Source organism: Phocoena sinus, chromosome 3 (assembly GCF_008692025.1).
Source record: "Phocoena sinus isolate mPhoSin1 chromosome 3, mPhoSin1.pri, whole genome shotgun sequence".
NCBI classification, from domain to species: domain Eukaryota; kingdom Metazoa; phylum Chordata; class Mammalia; order Artiodactyla; family Phocoenidae; genus Phocoena; species Phocoena sinus.
The window spans coordinates 14,392,383-14,409,180 of NC_045765.1; the positions used below are offsets into that span (position 1 = coordinate 14,392,383).

The window sequence follows — 16,798 nt, forward strand, 5'->3', positions numbered from 1 at the left end:
CAAATAATCTATTTGGCAGAGTTGCTCTGAGTACCACAGCAGTATCTTTATCTTTACTGATGCCGTTCTACATGCCCCCTAGGATTCTCTCAAGTAAAATCAATTCCGCAAACCCATTCCGAGTCCCTGCTCTTAGACTGAGACTCCACGAAGAAAGACCTCGAGGTTTTCTGGGCGTGGAGCACGCGTGGGGCACAGCTCAGAAAGTGTTAAATGAATCGACAGCACTTGGGGAAATAAACTTTTTTTTTTTCTTTAAGGCAATACATTGACATGGTTCAAAATTCAAAACACACACAACGACATTTACGGAAAAGTGTCCTTCCTATCCTGGATCCTCAGACTTCCCAGAGAAACTAGTATTCTTCCAGAGATAGACGACGACGATGATAATAATGGGTAGCTAAAACTTGTATCTCACTTACCATGTGCTAAGCAACATTCTAATAGCTTTGCATTACATTAATTTCACTAAGCCCTCTGAGATAGGAACTGCCCTTACTTTATGAGTAAACACAAGACTATAAAGCTATTACATACATTTAACATCCTATTCCCCCCCCATTTTTTACAGATATACTCTACACACTATTCAGCACCTTGCTTTTTTCACTTCAGAATACTGTACATTTTGAAGAGGATTCCCTTCTTATATCTAAAGTGTTCCAATGTGTGAAAGTGCATGTCATGATTTGCAACCGTTCCTTTACTGATGGCAATTAGGAAAGTTCATCTAAACGATGCGATAGTGACCGACCGCAGTTTCTAAAATGGGTGTGTAAATGCCAACTACAGAGGGGAGGAGGAGGGGGAGGGTCTCCGGTCCCACCTCCACCGAACTTCTACAGGCCCCGCCCCCTAGTCTCGGAGGGACGCTCAGAGCCCTCAAACAACAAAGTCCTTCGCCTAGAAGGGCCGGAAGTACTTCAGGGCGCTCACCGACCGCCGCCCCTCCGCTTCCGGCATCGGCGGTGCGGAGTCCCTGCTGCAGTTCTCTGTGTCCGGTCGGTAGGATGGCGCCGGGCCGATGCGGTCATAGCACTGAGAGCAGACGGGCGCCAGGCCCTTCCACCGTCCCCCGAAGTTTATCCCCAGTGGCGGGCGATGGGGGAGGCCGAGCTTTCTGTTTCGTCTGCGTTCCCTGCTCCCTCGCATCACAGAGGCGTGCGCCTCTGTCTTTCTAGGTCTCCCGCCCTGTTCCCGAGTGCCTGCTAGAGCGTCTTCTCACCGTTTTCTGTCACCCAGGGGCCCGGGGCGGGTAAGGGCGGGGAGAGGGATAGAAAGGGATGTAGCGTGACCGCGGATGGAACTCGCGAGCTTGGGTGGCTCGCAGCACCGGAAGTGTTGGGGGGACGGAAATGAGGGGGCGGAGCCAGGAAGTGAGGAGGGGCGGGGGTTTATGAGGAGGCCAGGGGAGCTTTGGGGTAGATTTGCACTCAGGGCCACCTGAGGGACTTGGGGGTATCGCTCAGCTGTATCCCCTCCCCTCTCAGGGACACGGTTGTTGTCTGGCAGTAGGGAACTCTGTGCGGAGGGGTGGGTTGTAGGGAGGACATTTCTCTGGCTGCGCTTGAGGCAAGGTGTATAGAGGCAGGGCTGGGGGTGGGGCTGGGTCGTCAGGGCGTCTGAGAGGGAAGACCCCCCCCGCCCCCCAGCTCCCCACCGCCCGTCTACACTGGCTGACTGGACACTAAGATGGCTGCCGTTGCCATGGCACCCAACCCTGTGCAGACCCTTCAGGAGGAGGCGGTGTGCGCCATCTGCCTCGATTACTTCACGGACCCTGTGTCCATCGGCTGCGGGCACAACTTCTGCCGAGTGTGTGTAACCCAGCTGTGGGGAGGGGAGGATGAAGAGGACAGGGACGAGTTAGACCGGGAGGAAGAGGAGGAGGACGGAGAGGAGGAGGAAGTGGAGGCTGTGGGGGCCGGTGGGGGGTGGGACACCCCCATGCGGGATGAAGACTATGAGGGCGACATGGAGGAGGAAGTCGAGGAGGAAGAGGAGGGTGTGTTCTGGACCAGTGGCATGGGCGGGTCCAACTGGGAAAACATGGACTACGTGTGGGAGGAGGAGGACGAGGAGGAAGACCTGGACTACTACTTGGGGAACGTGGAGGGGGACCTGAGGGGGGAGGATGAGGAGGATGAGGAGGAAGTGCTGGAGGAGGACGAGGAAGAGGAGCTAGATCCCGTCACCCCACTGCCCCCGCCTCCAGCCCCTCGGAGGTGCTTCACCTGCCCCCAGTGCCGCAAGAGCTTTCCCAGGCGGAGCTTCCGCCCCAACCTGCAGCTGGCTAACATGGTCCAGGTGATTCGGCAGATGCACCCAACCCCTGGTCGAGGGAGCCGTGGGAACGAGCAGGGCATTTGTCCCAAACACCAAGAAGCCCTGAAGCTCTTTTGCGAGGTGGATGAAGAAGCCATCTGTGTGGTGTGCCGAGAATCCAGGAGCCACAAACAGCACAGCGTGGTGCCATTGGAGGAGGTGGTGCAGGAGTACAAGGTGAGAGAAGTAGAAGATGGGAGTTGAGTGGGGGTGGAGAGGAAGTAAGAGGAGCTGGGAAAAGGAAACATGTCTTCCCCGCCCCCCCCCCCCCGGCTCCCCCTCGAAGAACCTCATGTACTGTTGAGCTGATTCTCCTTACCTAAGCACTTACTGGCACCAGGATGGGTTAGAGTGAGAAGGATCCCGGACACAGACAAAGTAGACACAGTGAAGAAGACCAGGGAAGACTGGCTTCCTCAAAGGAGATCTGGCAAAATTGGTGATGCCATATCTCTGGGCTTTGTCTTCTGGGCGTTGTCTTCTGTCTTCTTTTACACTTCCACTGTCCCTAAGTAATAGGAATGCAAGTGACAAGCCCCTAGGGCTTTACTACCAGTCTCATTTAACTCTGGGTGACTCTTAAATGTGTCTTGGACTGAAACCCCTAGCAATGGAAAGAACTTGGGGCTCAAATAAGAAGGGGCTCTGAGGGGCAGGAATGTAGTATTGACTACTCGTATCAGACCCATACGCTCCTCACTTGCTTTCTAAGGCGTTCCCCACCCACTCCAAGATACGGCTTGGTTCTCTCCGTGGATCTGCATCATTCTGGTGTCGTGGCCAGGGCTTCTTACCTTTCCTGGGAATTCAGAAAAAAGGGAGAAGTTTTTACGTCAGAAGACCTGGCTTTTAGTCTCTGAATGTCTTTGAACTTTAATTTCTTAGTGTGTACCCCAGCACTGCACTAAGCACTTTTCATGGACTGTCTCATTTAAAACTGAGAAAATCCTGTGAGTTTGATATGGTTTGTACTCCTGTTTTACAGATTGGGAAACAGAGAGATTTAAGTAATATACACAGGGCCACACAGCTACTAGTAACTGGTGGACTTGGTTATGACCCCCCCGCCCCCCACCGGCCTATACTGTTAACAGCGTCACCGCCGTTTGGATGTCTGTTGTTTGTTTGACTTTTCTGACATGTGACTTTTCTTGGAGGCTGATTCTAGTTTAGTTAATATCTTGCCTCCTACTTCTGATCCTGATTCTTTGGACACAGATAAAGGAGATTTGTGTGTGAGACAGCCAGTAGAAGTAACATTATTTAGCAAAGGCCCAGATGGGTTTGTAGCAGTGGAACCAGGAGGAGAGGGTAGCTTCTTCTATGTAGTCTGCACAGAGCTTTTTTGTTTTATGACTTGCGTTTCCACACCTTCCCCTGATTCCTACAGTAACGTTATTTAGGTATTATTATCATTACCCCAGTTTTAGAGTGAGATGTCTAGAGCTTCTCAGCTGTGAGTGATACATACAGCTAATACAGACCTATACCCCTCATGACAAGTAACTATTCCTTGCACACAGCGATTGTCAGACGTGGCTGACTGTCCCAATTATTAGTGGAGGTTTTCAGAAGTACAGTGTGCCCTACCGTTAGAGATTCTGAATCAGTGACAGGGAGAATATCTTTAGAAAGCCCAAGCTAGTATGGGAATCACTGAACTGGTAATACCGCCTGCCTTTTAGGCCCTACATTATTGGGGGAGATTGTGAGCTCCTTTTGTCCTTCCATTTTGTATCCCCTCAGTTTCTAGTTAATTGTACTCACCACACAATGTGCAGTCACTTTGTCAACTGGATCCCAGGGCGGAATATCCATGGGCATTCCACCCCTTCTCCACCCTTCCCTTGCAGAACTCTTCTGAAGAGCTTCTGAAACTGGATTTTAATTTGTGTTAGCCATAGCTGTTGAATGCCAGGCCAGTAGAGCTGTGCAATTTGGAGAGGCCACATAGACACAAATAATCTGATCAGCAAATGCAAATACATAAGTTTCATTATGTCAAACGATAATTTGAGTGACTCCCTTTCTAACTTACAGGGTATTTTACAGGCAGGTAGTTTCTTTTCAGGTGTGTACACTAACTAGCATTAGCTTGGCACATTGTTGTTTTGTAGAGATATTTCCTTATTGAATAGGTAATAATGCACAAATGATGTATAAATAAAGCTTCAAAAAAGTTAAATGTTCTTGAAACTTTCTCTTAAATGGTACTCTATTTGGATTTGTGTGTATGAATTTTTTGTCAACAATTTAGGAAAAATATTAAATGAGAAACTTATGCATCATGAATTCTGACTTAATAGAGTTGAAATTATTGTGGAGAAAAGTAGATAGTAATAGCGAAAGGCAAAATTTTGTGTAGTTTATGTTATTTTTATGTTATGGATTGATTGTAATTTTATTATGATTTTTTTCTTCGACCAGTTAACCTGTGCAACAACTACCTTTTGTGCTCTGGGACACTCACCTCTTTGGATCAAGGGTCATTGTCAGGCTGTCATTGGCAGCTGAGGCTTGGGTAGGGAATTTTAGATAACATTTAGTACTGATCTTTTGCTCCATGCCGGACACTGTGCTAAGCATAGTGTCTGTGAGGCAGATTCTGTTATTCCCAGTTCCCCTTTTGAGATGAGGAAACTGGAAGCATGGCTTGCCTCGGGCTGCATTCAGGTTCAGATCATAGTCTAGGCTTGAGCTCTTCTATGCTGTATTACCCCTCAAGGAAAAGGAGAAGGCATAGAAGGCAGAAGGAGTAGATGGCATAAAAAAGGAAAGAGCACAAAAGTTGGGCTTATCTCATCCATTCTAGTCTAACAGCCTGTTAAAGCAAAAGATTTTGCTACAGATGATTAGAACACAGAGCTCAAGAGCATATTTGCTGAGAGAGTTAAAACTTTAGGAGGAGAGGGTATTTGTTTTCCATTTAGCAAGTAACTGAGTAGGAGATAAAGCCAGTGGACAGAGAGAAGCATAGAAATTACAATAAGTAAAGCGGGGTTCCTGCTGCCATGAGTCTGTGTGTCCTGGGGGTAGCACACTTGTAAATGATTGCAGTGCAGGGGAGTATTGTAAAGGCATATTCACGTTCCTTGGGATCACAGAGGAAGTTGGGGACCATCAGGGACATGGTCAGGTAGCTGGGTTTTAAAGGAAGAATGCCTTGGGCTAAGTGTAGAAGGGCAGCCCCAGGCAGAGGGAACGGCATGGATAAAGGTATGGAATTATGCTCAGGAAAAGACAAGTTTTATGTGACTAAAACTAAGAGTCTATGTTGAGGGGGTGTAGGAAGGGAGGTGTAGGAGGGGAGGCAAGAAATGAAGAAGCAATGAGAGCCTCATATTTTGCAAGTCATGGAGAACTGTTGAAAGATTTTTAGCACAGGCATAAAATCATCATAAGAGTATTTAGAGATGAAAATTATGAGGAAGATTGCTTATGAGGGGGAAGGGACTATAGGTAGGAACATTCATATGGGAGGACTTTGTGTGGTGAGGGGCTCAAGCCAGGTTTACTCCAACTCTGAGTGTGGGGCTATGTAGTCATCAGGATCCTACCTTTATTTTTATTTTATTTTTTTTTACTTTTTGGCTGTGCTGCATGGTATGCGGGATCTTAGTTCCCTGACCAGGGATCGAACCCTCGCTTCCTGCAGTGGAAGCGTGGAATCTTAACTGCTGGACTGCCTGGGAAGTCCCAGGATCCTACCTTAAGAGCACACCCAGGCCTTTGTACATGAGAGCAGGTGGAGGGTTGGAGGCCTTTGTCATCATCTGAAGAGAAGAAAGGGGAGGAAGGGAGTGTGATGCTCCTTTGATACCTGTGATGGTGATCAGGCTTTGAGCCCCAACCCCAAATGGGAGAATGGGGTATGTGGGCTCTGAGAACAGGTGCCTCTCGCATCCCAGGCCTCTAATCTTCCTTTCCCCGTTCCCTTAGGCCAAACTGCAGGGGCATGTGGAACCACTGAGGAAGCACTTGGAGGCTGTGCAGAAGATGAAGGCCAAGGAGGAGAGGCGGGTGACAGAGTTGAAGGTGAGTGAATGTCCTTGACAGGGCTCTGTGGTCAGAGCAGGGAAGATGGGCTCTCACAGGGGGTGACTAGATCCGCTGAAGAGGGGCAGCCGAGGCCTGGGAGAGAGGTAGACACCTTCCCAGGGTTGTGAGGAGAGAGGGGCCTTAGTGGATCAAGAGGCATGTTTGTTCCTAGGTTCCAAAATGGAGTGAAACAGGTTTAGCTTGGAGAGGGTTGGTGCCTGGCCCAAGGCTGCAGAGCAGGTTTACCACCCCAGACACCCTAACCCAAGAGCTGCTGCCCCATACTGCTGTGCCCGCCACACCAGATAACACAGAGGTCAGAAGAGGGCAAGGCAAAATTCAGATATCAGCTATCAGAGAAGCTCCAGGTTCCAGGATAGATGGCAAATGGTGGGCAAAGCAGCACTGAGCATGAGGGGAGGAATGTTAGCACTGCAGAGACCTAGTATCTTCCGGTCCAGTGTTTCTAAGCCTTTTTAAAATTATTGCTCACCCCTCCCCAAGGAGTATTTTTAGATATTTTCCCCCGAATTCCCACCCCTTACCTCTGCCTCTTTTTGTAAGGCCGGGAGGCACTGGAATAGCCTGGCACTGAGCTTTGGAGACCAAGCTAGGGCATCCTTCCTGTCTGTCCTCTTCCCCCATCCCTCCAATGCCTGCCACCCTGAGAGGGTGGCTGAGCCTTGCCGCTTCCCGGGGCCGTGCTCATTCATTGCCACCTACACATTAGGGACTCTGTTGCTGGCAGTTGCTAGGCACTGAGTGGTGAAATCTGAGTCTGGGAGTTGGGGAGTTATCTTGCTTCTAGCCAGCTGCCCAAGTTGAGACTTTTGGGCTCCTGGAGTGCAGAGGTGTCAGGATCTGAGTTTCACTGGGACAGAGAGTGAAACTATTTCCTTCACCCACTTGGCCAGCCAGGACTTTCCTCCCCACTCTGGCCTGTTACTCTTTTTCCTAAGAATGTCTCCATCTTATATCTGGGCAAAAAGTGTGCCCATCATCTGGGATTGTCCAGCCCAGGCAGATAGGGTGGGAATGGGCAGAGGTTTTCTCTCATTATATATAGAAGTTACCTACATAATAATATCCATGATTTTGCCTCTTGGCCCATAAAGTGTAAAATATTATCTGACCCTTTACAGAAGAAGTTTGCTGACTCCTGATCTAGAAGTATTGGGTGACTTTCCCAAGGTCCTTAGTGGTATAGCCAGGACCCTAATTTCATATCTTGATTCCTGAATTTTTTATTCATTTCAAAAACTTCTTACCAGCACCTACTCTGTGGTCGGCACTGTGCCAGGGTCCGAGGACCCTGTGGCAGCAGCGCTTACAAAGAAGTGGGTGAAGACAATGTTAAAAGATACTCCACTGTAAATACAACATTTCAAATTGAGATATATGCCATGAGGAGATACAATGATATTTATGAGGGTGGTCCTGATTTAGATCTGGAAGAGAGATACTTCTCTTAGGAATGTTTAAGCTTAGACCTGAAGAACGAGTCAAGTTAGGTAGCCAGGGTGGAGATAAGTGTTGCAGGCATTGGTTGGTGAGTTTGGGACCAGTGTGCCAGGAGCATGGAAGTGGTGCCTGCTAAAGCCAGGAGATGGGGAAGGGGACAGGGCCCTTTTTCCATTCAGAATGTAGGGCTCCTTTGCCTTGGATTGAGGGGCAGCAGTTGCAAAATTGGAGGTTTATGTTTCTGTGTGTTGAGGTGGTATCCACCATCCCCTTTGCATCATCCCAGAGCCAGATGAAGTCAGAGCTGGCAGCTGTGGCCTCAGAATTTGGGCGGCTGACACGGTTTCTGGCCGAAGAGCAGGCAGGGCTAGAGCGGCGCCTCCGAGAGATGCACGAAGCTCAGCTGGGGCGCGCGGGAGCAGCGGCCAGCCGCCTCTCGGAGCAGGCTGCCCAGCTGAGCCGCCTGCTGGCTGAGGCCCAGGAGCGGAGCCAGCAGGGGGGCCTGCGGCTGCTCCAGGTGAGCAATGGCCCCTTCCCTGTCCACCCTCCAGAACCCTGTGTCTGCTCTGTCAGGCGGTGCTTACCAAACACCTGTCCAGAGCTGCCTCTCTTCTCATTGGGAGGAACCCACAGTGATTTAACCTGAAGACCAAAAAGGTTTTTGAGGCTGCAGAGTAGTGGATGCCAAATGTGGTGTGTGTTGATTATACGCAATGAAAAGAACGAAGATTCTGTTCGTAGAAGGAGGGTTTTAAGAGTTGAGGAAAGAATTTTTGACAGTGACATCCTGAAAAATATAACCAAGTCGTATTGTGAAAATCCTTTTACTGGGGTTGAAAATTCTGTTGGGCCCACAGTAGGATGAGTTAAATTAGGCATACTGAGGCATAGGGGTGGTCGAGATGGATGCATGTTCACCGAGGGCCTTGTGTCCTTTTTCTTACTCCGTTGTTCAAGTTCAGTTCTTTCTCTGGCTGGAATCAGATGGGGAGAAGGGAGCCATCCCTGTGCAGCTGACTCTCTCTTTGTCTCTTTCTCCCTCTCCCTCTTTTTGTTTCTGTTATTCCCAGGACATCAAGGAGACTTTCAATAGGTGTGTTCCCACCCTTTATCCTTTGTGACCCAGTGGCATCTGGTTCCCCATCCCTGCCTCTCTTGGATATCCTGCTCCTCTCCTTCCTTCCCCAGGACCCGAGTTTCTGCCTCCTGGACCCTCTCCTTCCCCTCAGCTTCTGCTCTTCCCTCTGGGAATATCATGGTCCCACCCCCTGCCCGGTCCCCTTCCTCCAGGTGTGAAGAGGTACAGCTGCAGCCCCCAGAAGTCTGGTCCCCTGACCCGTGTCAACCCCATAGCCATGACTTCCTGACAGACGCCATCGTGAGGAAAATGAGCCGGATGTTCTGTCAGGCTGCCCGAGGTAGGGAGGTCACGTTTGACCTTCCTTTGCCTTTTTCTTCACATACCTGAGATTGGGTTCTGAGGGAAGTTGGGCCCTGGGGGAATAGTGGGTACTGAGATGGAGCAGGATACAGGGAGGCCAACTGGGGGGGGCTTCAAGCCAAGAGTAGCTTTTGTCCTAGCCCAGGTAGGTGTTGGGGAATAAGAGCTGGGGCCAGAGGGAAACAGATGGTGTTTTGGTGTCCTGAAAACAGAGTGGGGAAAGGAGAGCCCCTAGGAACTTGAGCCTGGACTCTAGGTTGGGGTGGGGAGCTGAGGACAGCTGGATGGTGGGGAGGGAGAGAGGTGAAGGGCAGGGCAGCAGGAAAGGCCAAACCTTGGAGTTAGCTGCTAACAGGGAACAGTCGTTCCAGCCTCGGCATATTTGTCCTCCCTCCTCCCAAGTGGACCTGACGCTGGACCCTGACACGGCTCACCCGGCCCTGATGCTGTCCCCTGACCGCCGGGGGGTCCGCCTGGCAGAGCGGCGGCAGGAGGTTGCTGACCATTCCAAGCGCTTCTCGGCAGACTGCTGCGTGCTGGGGGCCCAGGGCTTCCGCTCTGGCCGGCACTACTGGGAGGTAGAGGTGGGCGGGCGGCGGGGCTGGGCAGTGGGTGCTGCCCGTGAATCAACCCATCATAAGGAGAAGGTGGGCTCTGGGGGGTCCTCTGTGGGCAGCGGTGATGCCAGCTCCTCCTCTCGCCATCACCACCGCCGCCGCCGGCTCCACCTGCCCCAGCAGCCCCTGCTCCAGCGGGAAGTGTGGTGTGTGGGCACCAATGGCAAACGCTACCAGGCACAGAGCTCAACGGAGCAGACACTGCTGAGCCCAAGTGAGAAACCAAGGCGCTTTGGTGTGTACCTGGACTATGAGGCCGGGCGCCTGGGCTTCTACAATGCAGAGACTCTGGCTCACGTGCACACCTTTTCGGCTGCCTTCCTGGGCGAGCGTGTCTTCCCTTTCTTCCGGGTGCTCTCCAAGGGTACCCGTATCAAGCTCTGCCCTTGATCAACCTGCCACCCGCAGGGGCCCCTCTGGTTAGCACTGGGGGGCGGGTGGTGGTGGAAAGTAGCCCATAAATTTGGGAGCTCAAAGGCTCCTCTATTTGTTACTGCGTTGCTTCCGGCTCCTCCTTGACCCCAGGCCCCTGCTGATCCCTTAGGAGCCTAATGAACTCCCCTAGCCTCCAGCTCAGTCTTCTCACCTACTATGTTTGTCCAACAGGTCTGCATGGGTCCCTGATGAGAACAGTTGCCTGGTCTTCTCTCCCTCCCTCCGCCCAGGGATCTGAGTTTTTGAGTAGGGGATGAGGGGAGATTGTAATCTCATTATAAACTTCCCTTTCCCCATCCCTGTTCAACTTTCATGTCAGTTCTGAGACTGGAGGATTTGGGCAAGACTCATGACAGCCCTCATTTCCAATTCCATTTTCTGATGCAGATTTTAGCTAAGGGATTTGGAAGCTTTTTTGGGGGAAGCAGGCTGGGAAAAGGGTAGACCTGGATAATTAACAGTCTACTCTCTGGGGGAAGTACGAAGGATTCTAATTTTTCTTCCATCCCCAATTTCTACCTCCATAGACTGGCCAGAATTTAGCTTCAGTGAGAGATCTGGAATGGTCGACATGATCAAAACTCCATACATCACATCACCCAATAAATTATTCCTCGCCCCCTTCCTTTTTTTCAGCACTTAATCTAGGAGCAAAGCTCCTCCCCTCCCCAAACCCTCAGGTCTTTTCACTGCCAGGCTCCTTTCCCTTTTGTTCAGTGGAGTTTCTTTGGTCAGGGTTCCAGCCTCTCTTCTTTGCTTAGTTCCCTCCATTTGGTGAGCCCTGGAGGGGAGCCTGGGGACAGGGATTTGAATCCCTGAGAGGAGAGCCTTGGGCAGAATCTATTTTTCTAGTAACCCTTTGCCTTCTGTCACTTATCAGCTTTTGTCCTCTGCTTTGATGGCTGGGGTCAATTTATGCTCCTGGGGGAAAGGGAAGATGGGTTGTGTTGCGGAAATAAAAAGTTTATTTGCTGCTTTTGTGGAGTCCACTCCTTTAGAAAAGTAAAAGTAAGGAGATGCCACCAAATGGAGGACAGATTAATTGTACCTTCCCTATCAGGTGTGATTCTGTTTCAACAGACTAACGTCTAAGTCTTATTACCCCCCTCCATCCTGTTACTGGCAGGCCCCTCAGAATACCTACTTGAAGAACATTTGCCACTTCTTTTCTACCACTGCTATGAGACTTTATACCATACCATGGCCCTCGAGCCCAAGACTCAGGCACACTACATCTCCAAAGTCTTTTTATATGTCATTATATCTAGTTGAAATCCCACTAAATCGAAGTCAAAGAAAAGACTCATTGCCATTATGAGTTGGAGGGTGTATGTAAGAGACCTCAATATGCTGCACATCTGTCATTTAGCTGCCACTTGAGGAAAAGCCATCTCTGTGATTATATTTATTAACACCTCCAGACCATCCCACACTATTTTAAATCTTCAATTATGGAAGAAGTGCAAAGGAGTCATTACGCAGCAGCTCTTCTGGTGAGTTGCCTTGCCTTAAAGCAGGGGTCCCCAACCTCTGGTGAGTGGCGGGCGAGCAAGGAAGCTTTGGTCTGCTGCTCCCCATTGCTCACATTACCGCCCAAACCACCAACCTCTCCCCAAACCCTGGTCCATGGAAAAAGTGCCTTCCATGAAACAAGTCCCTGCTGTCAAAAAGGTCGGGGAGCACTGCCTTAAAGGATTAAAACAAGAAAAGCAAAACCTTTTTAACCAGAGCCCCAATCTGATGCAGACTGCACAAACCTGATGAGTTTCAGGAAGTTTTCAGAGAAGACACTCACTATAAAAGAAAATCAGTTTAATTTTTAAAGCTCTCCCATGTTTTTAGCGGGTGCCAATGGTCACCTGCCACACTCGCACCAGGTTGTCTGTGTAGCCAGCAAACAGAGTCTGCAAGGGAGAAATGACAGGTTAAATCAGAGCCATGGAGTTCTACAGTCCTGCTACTGCAACAAAGATGGCCCTTTTTAATCACCCACTACTATTCACGGGTGATTATGTATTCCTAGAGGAAGCAACAGCTGGCAGTAAGCACACACAGGTTTGTAAACTGGTGAAGTTAATCAAGGTCTTAATTGAAGACAGGTAACCACTGCCCCATGGACCACAATCTTCCTACTGATGCTGTGTCAGTAAAATGACAATAAGCCATCATTTTACTTATGTCAAAGACATTGGTTTTATAAATGGCTGACGAGCAGAAAGTGTGAAAGGTTAAAAGCTGAATCACCTGAGGACAGACCCACTTACCTGGCCATCAGCAGACCAGGCCAGAGAGGTACATTGAGGCGGCTCTGCCTTGCTGCTGGTACTGATAACTTCTTGCTTCAGTTCATCTACAATGATTTTGCCCTCCAAGTCCTGGGGAAGGGGTAAAACCGGACACTCAGCACTTCAATGCCACTCTCAAAAGCCTCTCTGATCTGTAATTCAGTAATTCTCAAAAGAGAATAATTTTTTTTCCCCCTTGGGGACAGTTGGCAATGCCGAGAGGCATTTTTGTTTGCCACTAGTTTACTACAGGCATCTTGTGGGAAGTAGAGGCCTGGGAGGCTGTTACACATCCTAAAGTGCACAAGACTGCCTCTTCCAACAATGGATTACCCGAAGTGTCAATTGTGCTGAGGTTGAGTAAATTGCTACACTTGGTCATCCTTCTTTTTCAGTAGGCAAAGATCTACCACCACTGCAAATCCCAATCCCAAGAAGTTTTACTCATTCTTCTCAGGTATCCACTGGCAGTGTGATGGTTCAGTTGTTCAGGAAGTTCAAATCCCACCAGTGAGCCAGATGACACATTGGGAAATAACATTGCCAGGGCTTGCAGAGCCAGGTATCTGGCCTCAACTGCAGCCCACACTCACCCAGATTTTGATGCTAGGGCCCGTAGCAGCACAGAGCCAGTAGCGGTTGGGACTGAAGCACAGGGCATTGATGATGTCCCCACCATCTAGCGTGTAAAGGTGCTTGCCTTCATTGAGGTCCCACAACATGGCCTGGCCATCCTGGGTGGACAAGGCACAAGTGAGGGCAATGTGACTTCTTCCAGGATGTTAATCCCATCCACCTTGTCTCAAGATTCTGCCTTAATTCTTAACTGCTTATCATAGTACCCTGACCTCCCCAAAGCCAATTTCTCAAGTATCAAACATTTATCTCTGTATGCTTTTCCTTTAATACATGACACCTCACTAACCCTATCAAGAGTCTCTGACAACTTCAAAATGCATCACTATAAGCTCCAAAAACACAGGATCCTAATCTCATCAGCAACTTTAAGAAACCAGCTTCACAGAAAAGGATCTCTTTTAAAGAGCATACGATATCTATGTCATTTTCAGAATATTCTTCAGAAACATTTACTCTTAAATTGCTATCTCATTATCTTAGGTATTCTAAGACACTGTCCCCCAATGAGTAGGAGACTCCCGGCCTCTGAATACCTTGCCTCCAGAAGCACAGAGGGATCCATCTGGAGAGACGGTCACAGTGTTCAGGTAGCCTGTGTGGCCAATGTGATTGGTCTTCAGCTTACAGTTTGCCAAGTTCCATACCTGGAATTGTGGGTCATAGGTGAAGAACCTGGCCTGGGGATCCATCAGGGTCAAGAGGGCTCAGCTCAAATAAAAGGCATGGCACCGTGCTTAAAAGTATTCCTGGATAGGATAGCCAATTTCCATTCTATCAGTAACAAAGAAAGGTCAAAGAATCTGTCTTGGCAACATAAGGACAATGAGGATTAAAACTGGGGAGGGGAAGAAAAAAAAAAAAGCTTTATGTGTTGCCATCTTACAAGGGACTCTGGGTTCCCAATTAGCTACTTCAGACCAAATATCAAAATTTAATGGCCTGTAATGAGCAAATATCAAGAAGAAAATGGTCACTTGAGGAACAAAGCTTTCAGAGTGACCAACTGGGAGGCAGTGGGAACACATTCTGGTTGAAAAAGGCCTTACACCCTGGGTCCAAGCTCACCTTGACCAACTTGTCCCAGCCACAGGAGACAATAATGGGATTGCTGCTGTTGGGTGAGAAGCGGACGCAAGACACCCACTCTGAGTGGCTCTCATCCTGCAAAGGATGGAAAGGAAATAAGGAGAAACTGTCTTGTCCCATGAAACTGTAGACCCCCCACCCCTCCCCTCAGTTACGTGGGATGTTGACAGTCTTGTGTTCATACCTTCAGAATCCAAACCTTTAAAATGGACAGAACCCCTTTAGGTTCCAGATGAGGCTTGAAATCATCACCATATAAAGGCCCCATTAAGAAGGGTGGGAGAAAGTGTTCAACATGTACTCCCTACACGTGCCTTCACTTTACCTGGACAGTATATTTGCATACACCCAGAGTATTCCATAGCTTGATGGTTTTATCTCGGGAGCCAGAGACAATTTGCCGGTTGTCAGAAGAGAAGGCCACACTCAGCACATCCTTAGTATGGCCTACAAACCGGCGCGTGGTGGTGCCCCTGAAAGGAAGGACGTGGTTACTCTCTAGACCGACTTTGCAAACATTCTTACACAGACTGTTTGCCTGGCCTGGTTCCTCTCCCAGTGGAGCGGCATCACTCACACAACCCTGGACATGGCTTTGATAACAGCAGGCCCTTGGCCGAGAATATGCCGGAGAATCCCTTCAGAATTGCAGGACATGTCCTCACTCCCATGTGGGGATTGGTTGACAATGTCACCTCTCATCACCAAGATCCTCCGTTATGCCTGACCGTCCAAAGACTGAGCTACCAGCACACAACACAGTCAAACTGTGCCTACTCCCAAGTGCAATATCTGATAAAACTGCTCGGCCAGACCACTCCTCAGCAATTCTGTGTAACATTAAAAACAAGGAGGGTGGCCACACAACTATCTTCTCCAGGTATTCTCTGCCTTATAGTTCCCACAACGAACCCATCACCCCTGGGAAACCACTTCCAGATATTATCTACCTCATTTCTACCCAGCTTTCCCCCAGTGCCCCAGAGGAGCTACTTGCGTTGTGAGATCCCAGAGGCGAAGGGTTCCATCCCAGGAGCCTGAGAGGGCAAACTGGCCATCTGAGGAGATGACCACGTCACTAACAAAGTGGGAGTGACCCCGAAGAGCACGCTGTGGGATACCGTAGTTGGTCTCATCTCTGGTCAGCTTCCACATGATGATGGTCTTGTCTAAGGGCAGGTAAAACAAAAGAAAACCCAGTCAGAAACCCCACAGCCCACCCTCTGACCTGCTGGATAATGCCTCAAGGTGACTGGTGGGCTCACAAGATTAATTAAGGGCGTTTAGGGGGTAGGGGAACTACAGGCTATGACTGCAGTTACTAGCCAAATCCAAGTGACTCTCTATTCAAGAGTCAAGTAGAGCTAAGTGGTACCCTGAGAATTTAACTCAGGTGTGTGGAACTTTACCAGGTTATGGATGCCCCTTTTGGCGATTCAGACCGATTCAACGTCTATTTTTAAGTATTTTCTGAGATCTAGTGCATTAACACAGCAGCCTGGGTGTGGGAAGACTAGCTGTGGGCCTCCAAAGACTACTGAGGGCTGCAAGAAGTGCTGGAATTAGAAGTCACTTTAGGCGCTACAGGACTGCCTGCTCTCCCTGCAACGCGTTCCACTCAACAAGCTTTCCTATTACGTGCCAGACATGATCCTAGCCTTAGATGATCCATTTTAAAATAGCGTGGGCGCAAACGCAAGGCACAAGAAGTCTCCAAAGGCAACGAGGTACACAGTGAATAAGAAAAACCCAGAGCAGAATGGGCAGACCCGGGTTAGCCGTGAGACTGATGTCACGAGGTTCTCCGTGGAGTCCCCCCACTTCCCACCGAGTAGACGGCCGGGCGGCAGCTCAGAAACAGCCTCTGGGTTTCAGCATGGGCACTCAGATGGCATGTTGGGTTCATCACCGCGCCGCCCGACCCGTAGGCTCCTAGGCACACAGCCACACACGCGGGTTAGGGTGCTAGAGACTTTAAAAAAGCCCCCAACCGTGCAACCCTCCCGGCAGCCATCCGTGTTTCGGAGTCTGCCAAGTGGGGACGCCTCATGGGTTTAGCCGTGCTGACAAGTAGGCAGGGGTCAACTCACACCCCACCTCGCGGCCCACAGGCCCAGTCATGCGACGCGCGCAACGCCCCCTACCCCTCAGTCCTCTACCTGACACCTCAGCCGTACCTCGAGAGGCGGACAGTATCATGTCCGGGAACTGGGGAGTGGTAGCGATCTGGGTCACCCAGCCGTTGTGGCCCTTGAGGGTGCCACGAAGGGTCATCTGTTCAGTCATGACGGCGGCGGATGCGGGTGTCGCCGCAGCGACAAGGATGGAACTGGATAGCTCAGAGAGACGACCCACACACACACGTTCCTGCCGCGGCCCTGCGGAGAAAAAGAGCGAGCAGCTCCGCGCCGGAACCGGAAATATCCGACCTCCCGAGCAAAATGGCGCCCTCCTTATAATTCACTTCT

General features: G+C 49.9%; 2 protein-coding genes and 2 non-coding genes across 11 annotated transcripts; 1 reads left to right on the top strand and 3 right to left on the bottom strand.

The window, feature by feature from the left end:
- Positions 1–236: 236 nt before the first annotated feature.
- TRIM41 (tripartite motif containing 41) lies at positions 237–11,296 on the top strand. Of its 8 annotated transcripts, none has more exons than XM_032628071.1 (7): positions 237–2,505; positions 6,268–6,363; positions 8,081–8,344; positions 8,898–8,920; positions 9,118–9,245; positions 9,671–9,846; positions 10,492–11,296. In XM_032628071.1, exons 1-7 carry the CDS (start codon positions 1,696–1,698, stop codon positions 10,507–10,509), a joined length of 1,515 nt encoding a protein of 504 aa, XP_032483962.1. In that variant the 5' UTR covers positions 237–1,695; the 3' UTR covers positions 10,510–11,296. The 8 variants fall into 8 exon arrangements, 7 of the variants coding, with proteins under 7 accessions (XP_032483962.1, XP_032483961.1, XP_032483964.1 ...); XM_032628070.1 differs by having other exon boundaries at positions 9,671–9,842; XM_032628067.1 differs by having other exon boundaries at positions 238–2,505; positions 9,671–11,296.
- Positions 11,297–12,115: 819 nt separating this feature from the next.
- RACK1 (receptor for activated C kinase 1) lies at positions 12,116–16,746 on the bottom strand. The gene is made up of 8 exons (XM_032628102.1): positions 16,508–16,746; positions 15,328–15,499; positions 14,656–14,803; positions 14,310–14,405; positions 13,778–13,888; positions 13,199–13,339; positions 12,585–12,695; positions 12,116–12,224 (listed from the first exon to the last, which is right to left on the bottom strand). Exons 1-8 carry the CDS (start codon positions 16,614–16,616, stop codon positions 12,159–12,161), a joined length of 954 nt encoding a protein of 317 aa, XP_032483993.1. The 5' UTR covers positions 16,617–16,746; the 3' UTR covers positions 12,116–12,158.
- On the bottom strand, positions 14,964–15,042 carry LOC116752405. The gene has a single exon (XR_004349478.1). It is a non-coding gene; the product is annotated as a small nucleolar RNA SNORD96 family (small nucleolar RNA).
- On the bottom strand, positions 16,178–16,245 carry LOC116752414. The gene has a single exon (XR_004349486.1). It is a non-coding gene; the product is annotated as a small nucleolar RNA SNORD95 (small nucleolar RNA).
- Positions 16,747–16,798: the final 52 nt, after the last annotated feature.

Coding starts and splice junctions, on each gene's coding strand:
- RACK1 (XM_032628102.1), bottom strand. CDS start 16,616: ATGACTGAACAGATGACCCTTCGTGGCACCCTCAAGGGCCACAACGGC. Junction 14,406..14,655: donor TATGCAAATATACTGTCCAG/GTAAAGTGAAGG, acceptor CATCCTTTGCAG/GATGAGAGCCACTCAGAGTG. Junction 12,225..12,584: donor CCTGGTCTGCTGATGGCCAG/GTAAGTGGGTCT, acceptor TCTCCCTTGCAG/ACTCTGTTTGCTGGCTACAC.
- TRIM41 (XM_032628067.1), top strand. CDS start 1,696: ATGGCTGCCGTTGCCATGGCACCCAACCCTGTGCAGACCCTTCAGGAG. Junction 8,921..9,117: donor ATCAAGGAGACTTTCAATAG/GTGTGTTCCCAC, acceptor CCCTTCCTCCAG/GTGTGAAGAGGTACAGCTGC. Junction 9,246..9,670: donor GTTCTGTCAGGCTGCCCGAG/GTAGGGAGGTCA, acceptor CCTCCTCCCAAG/TGGACCTGACGCTGGACCCT.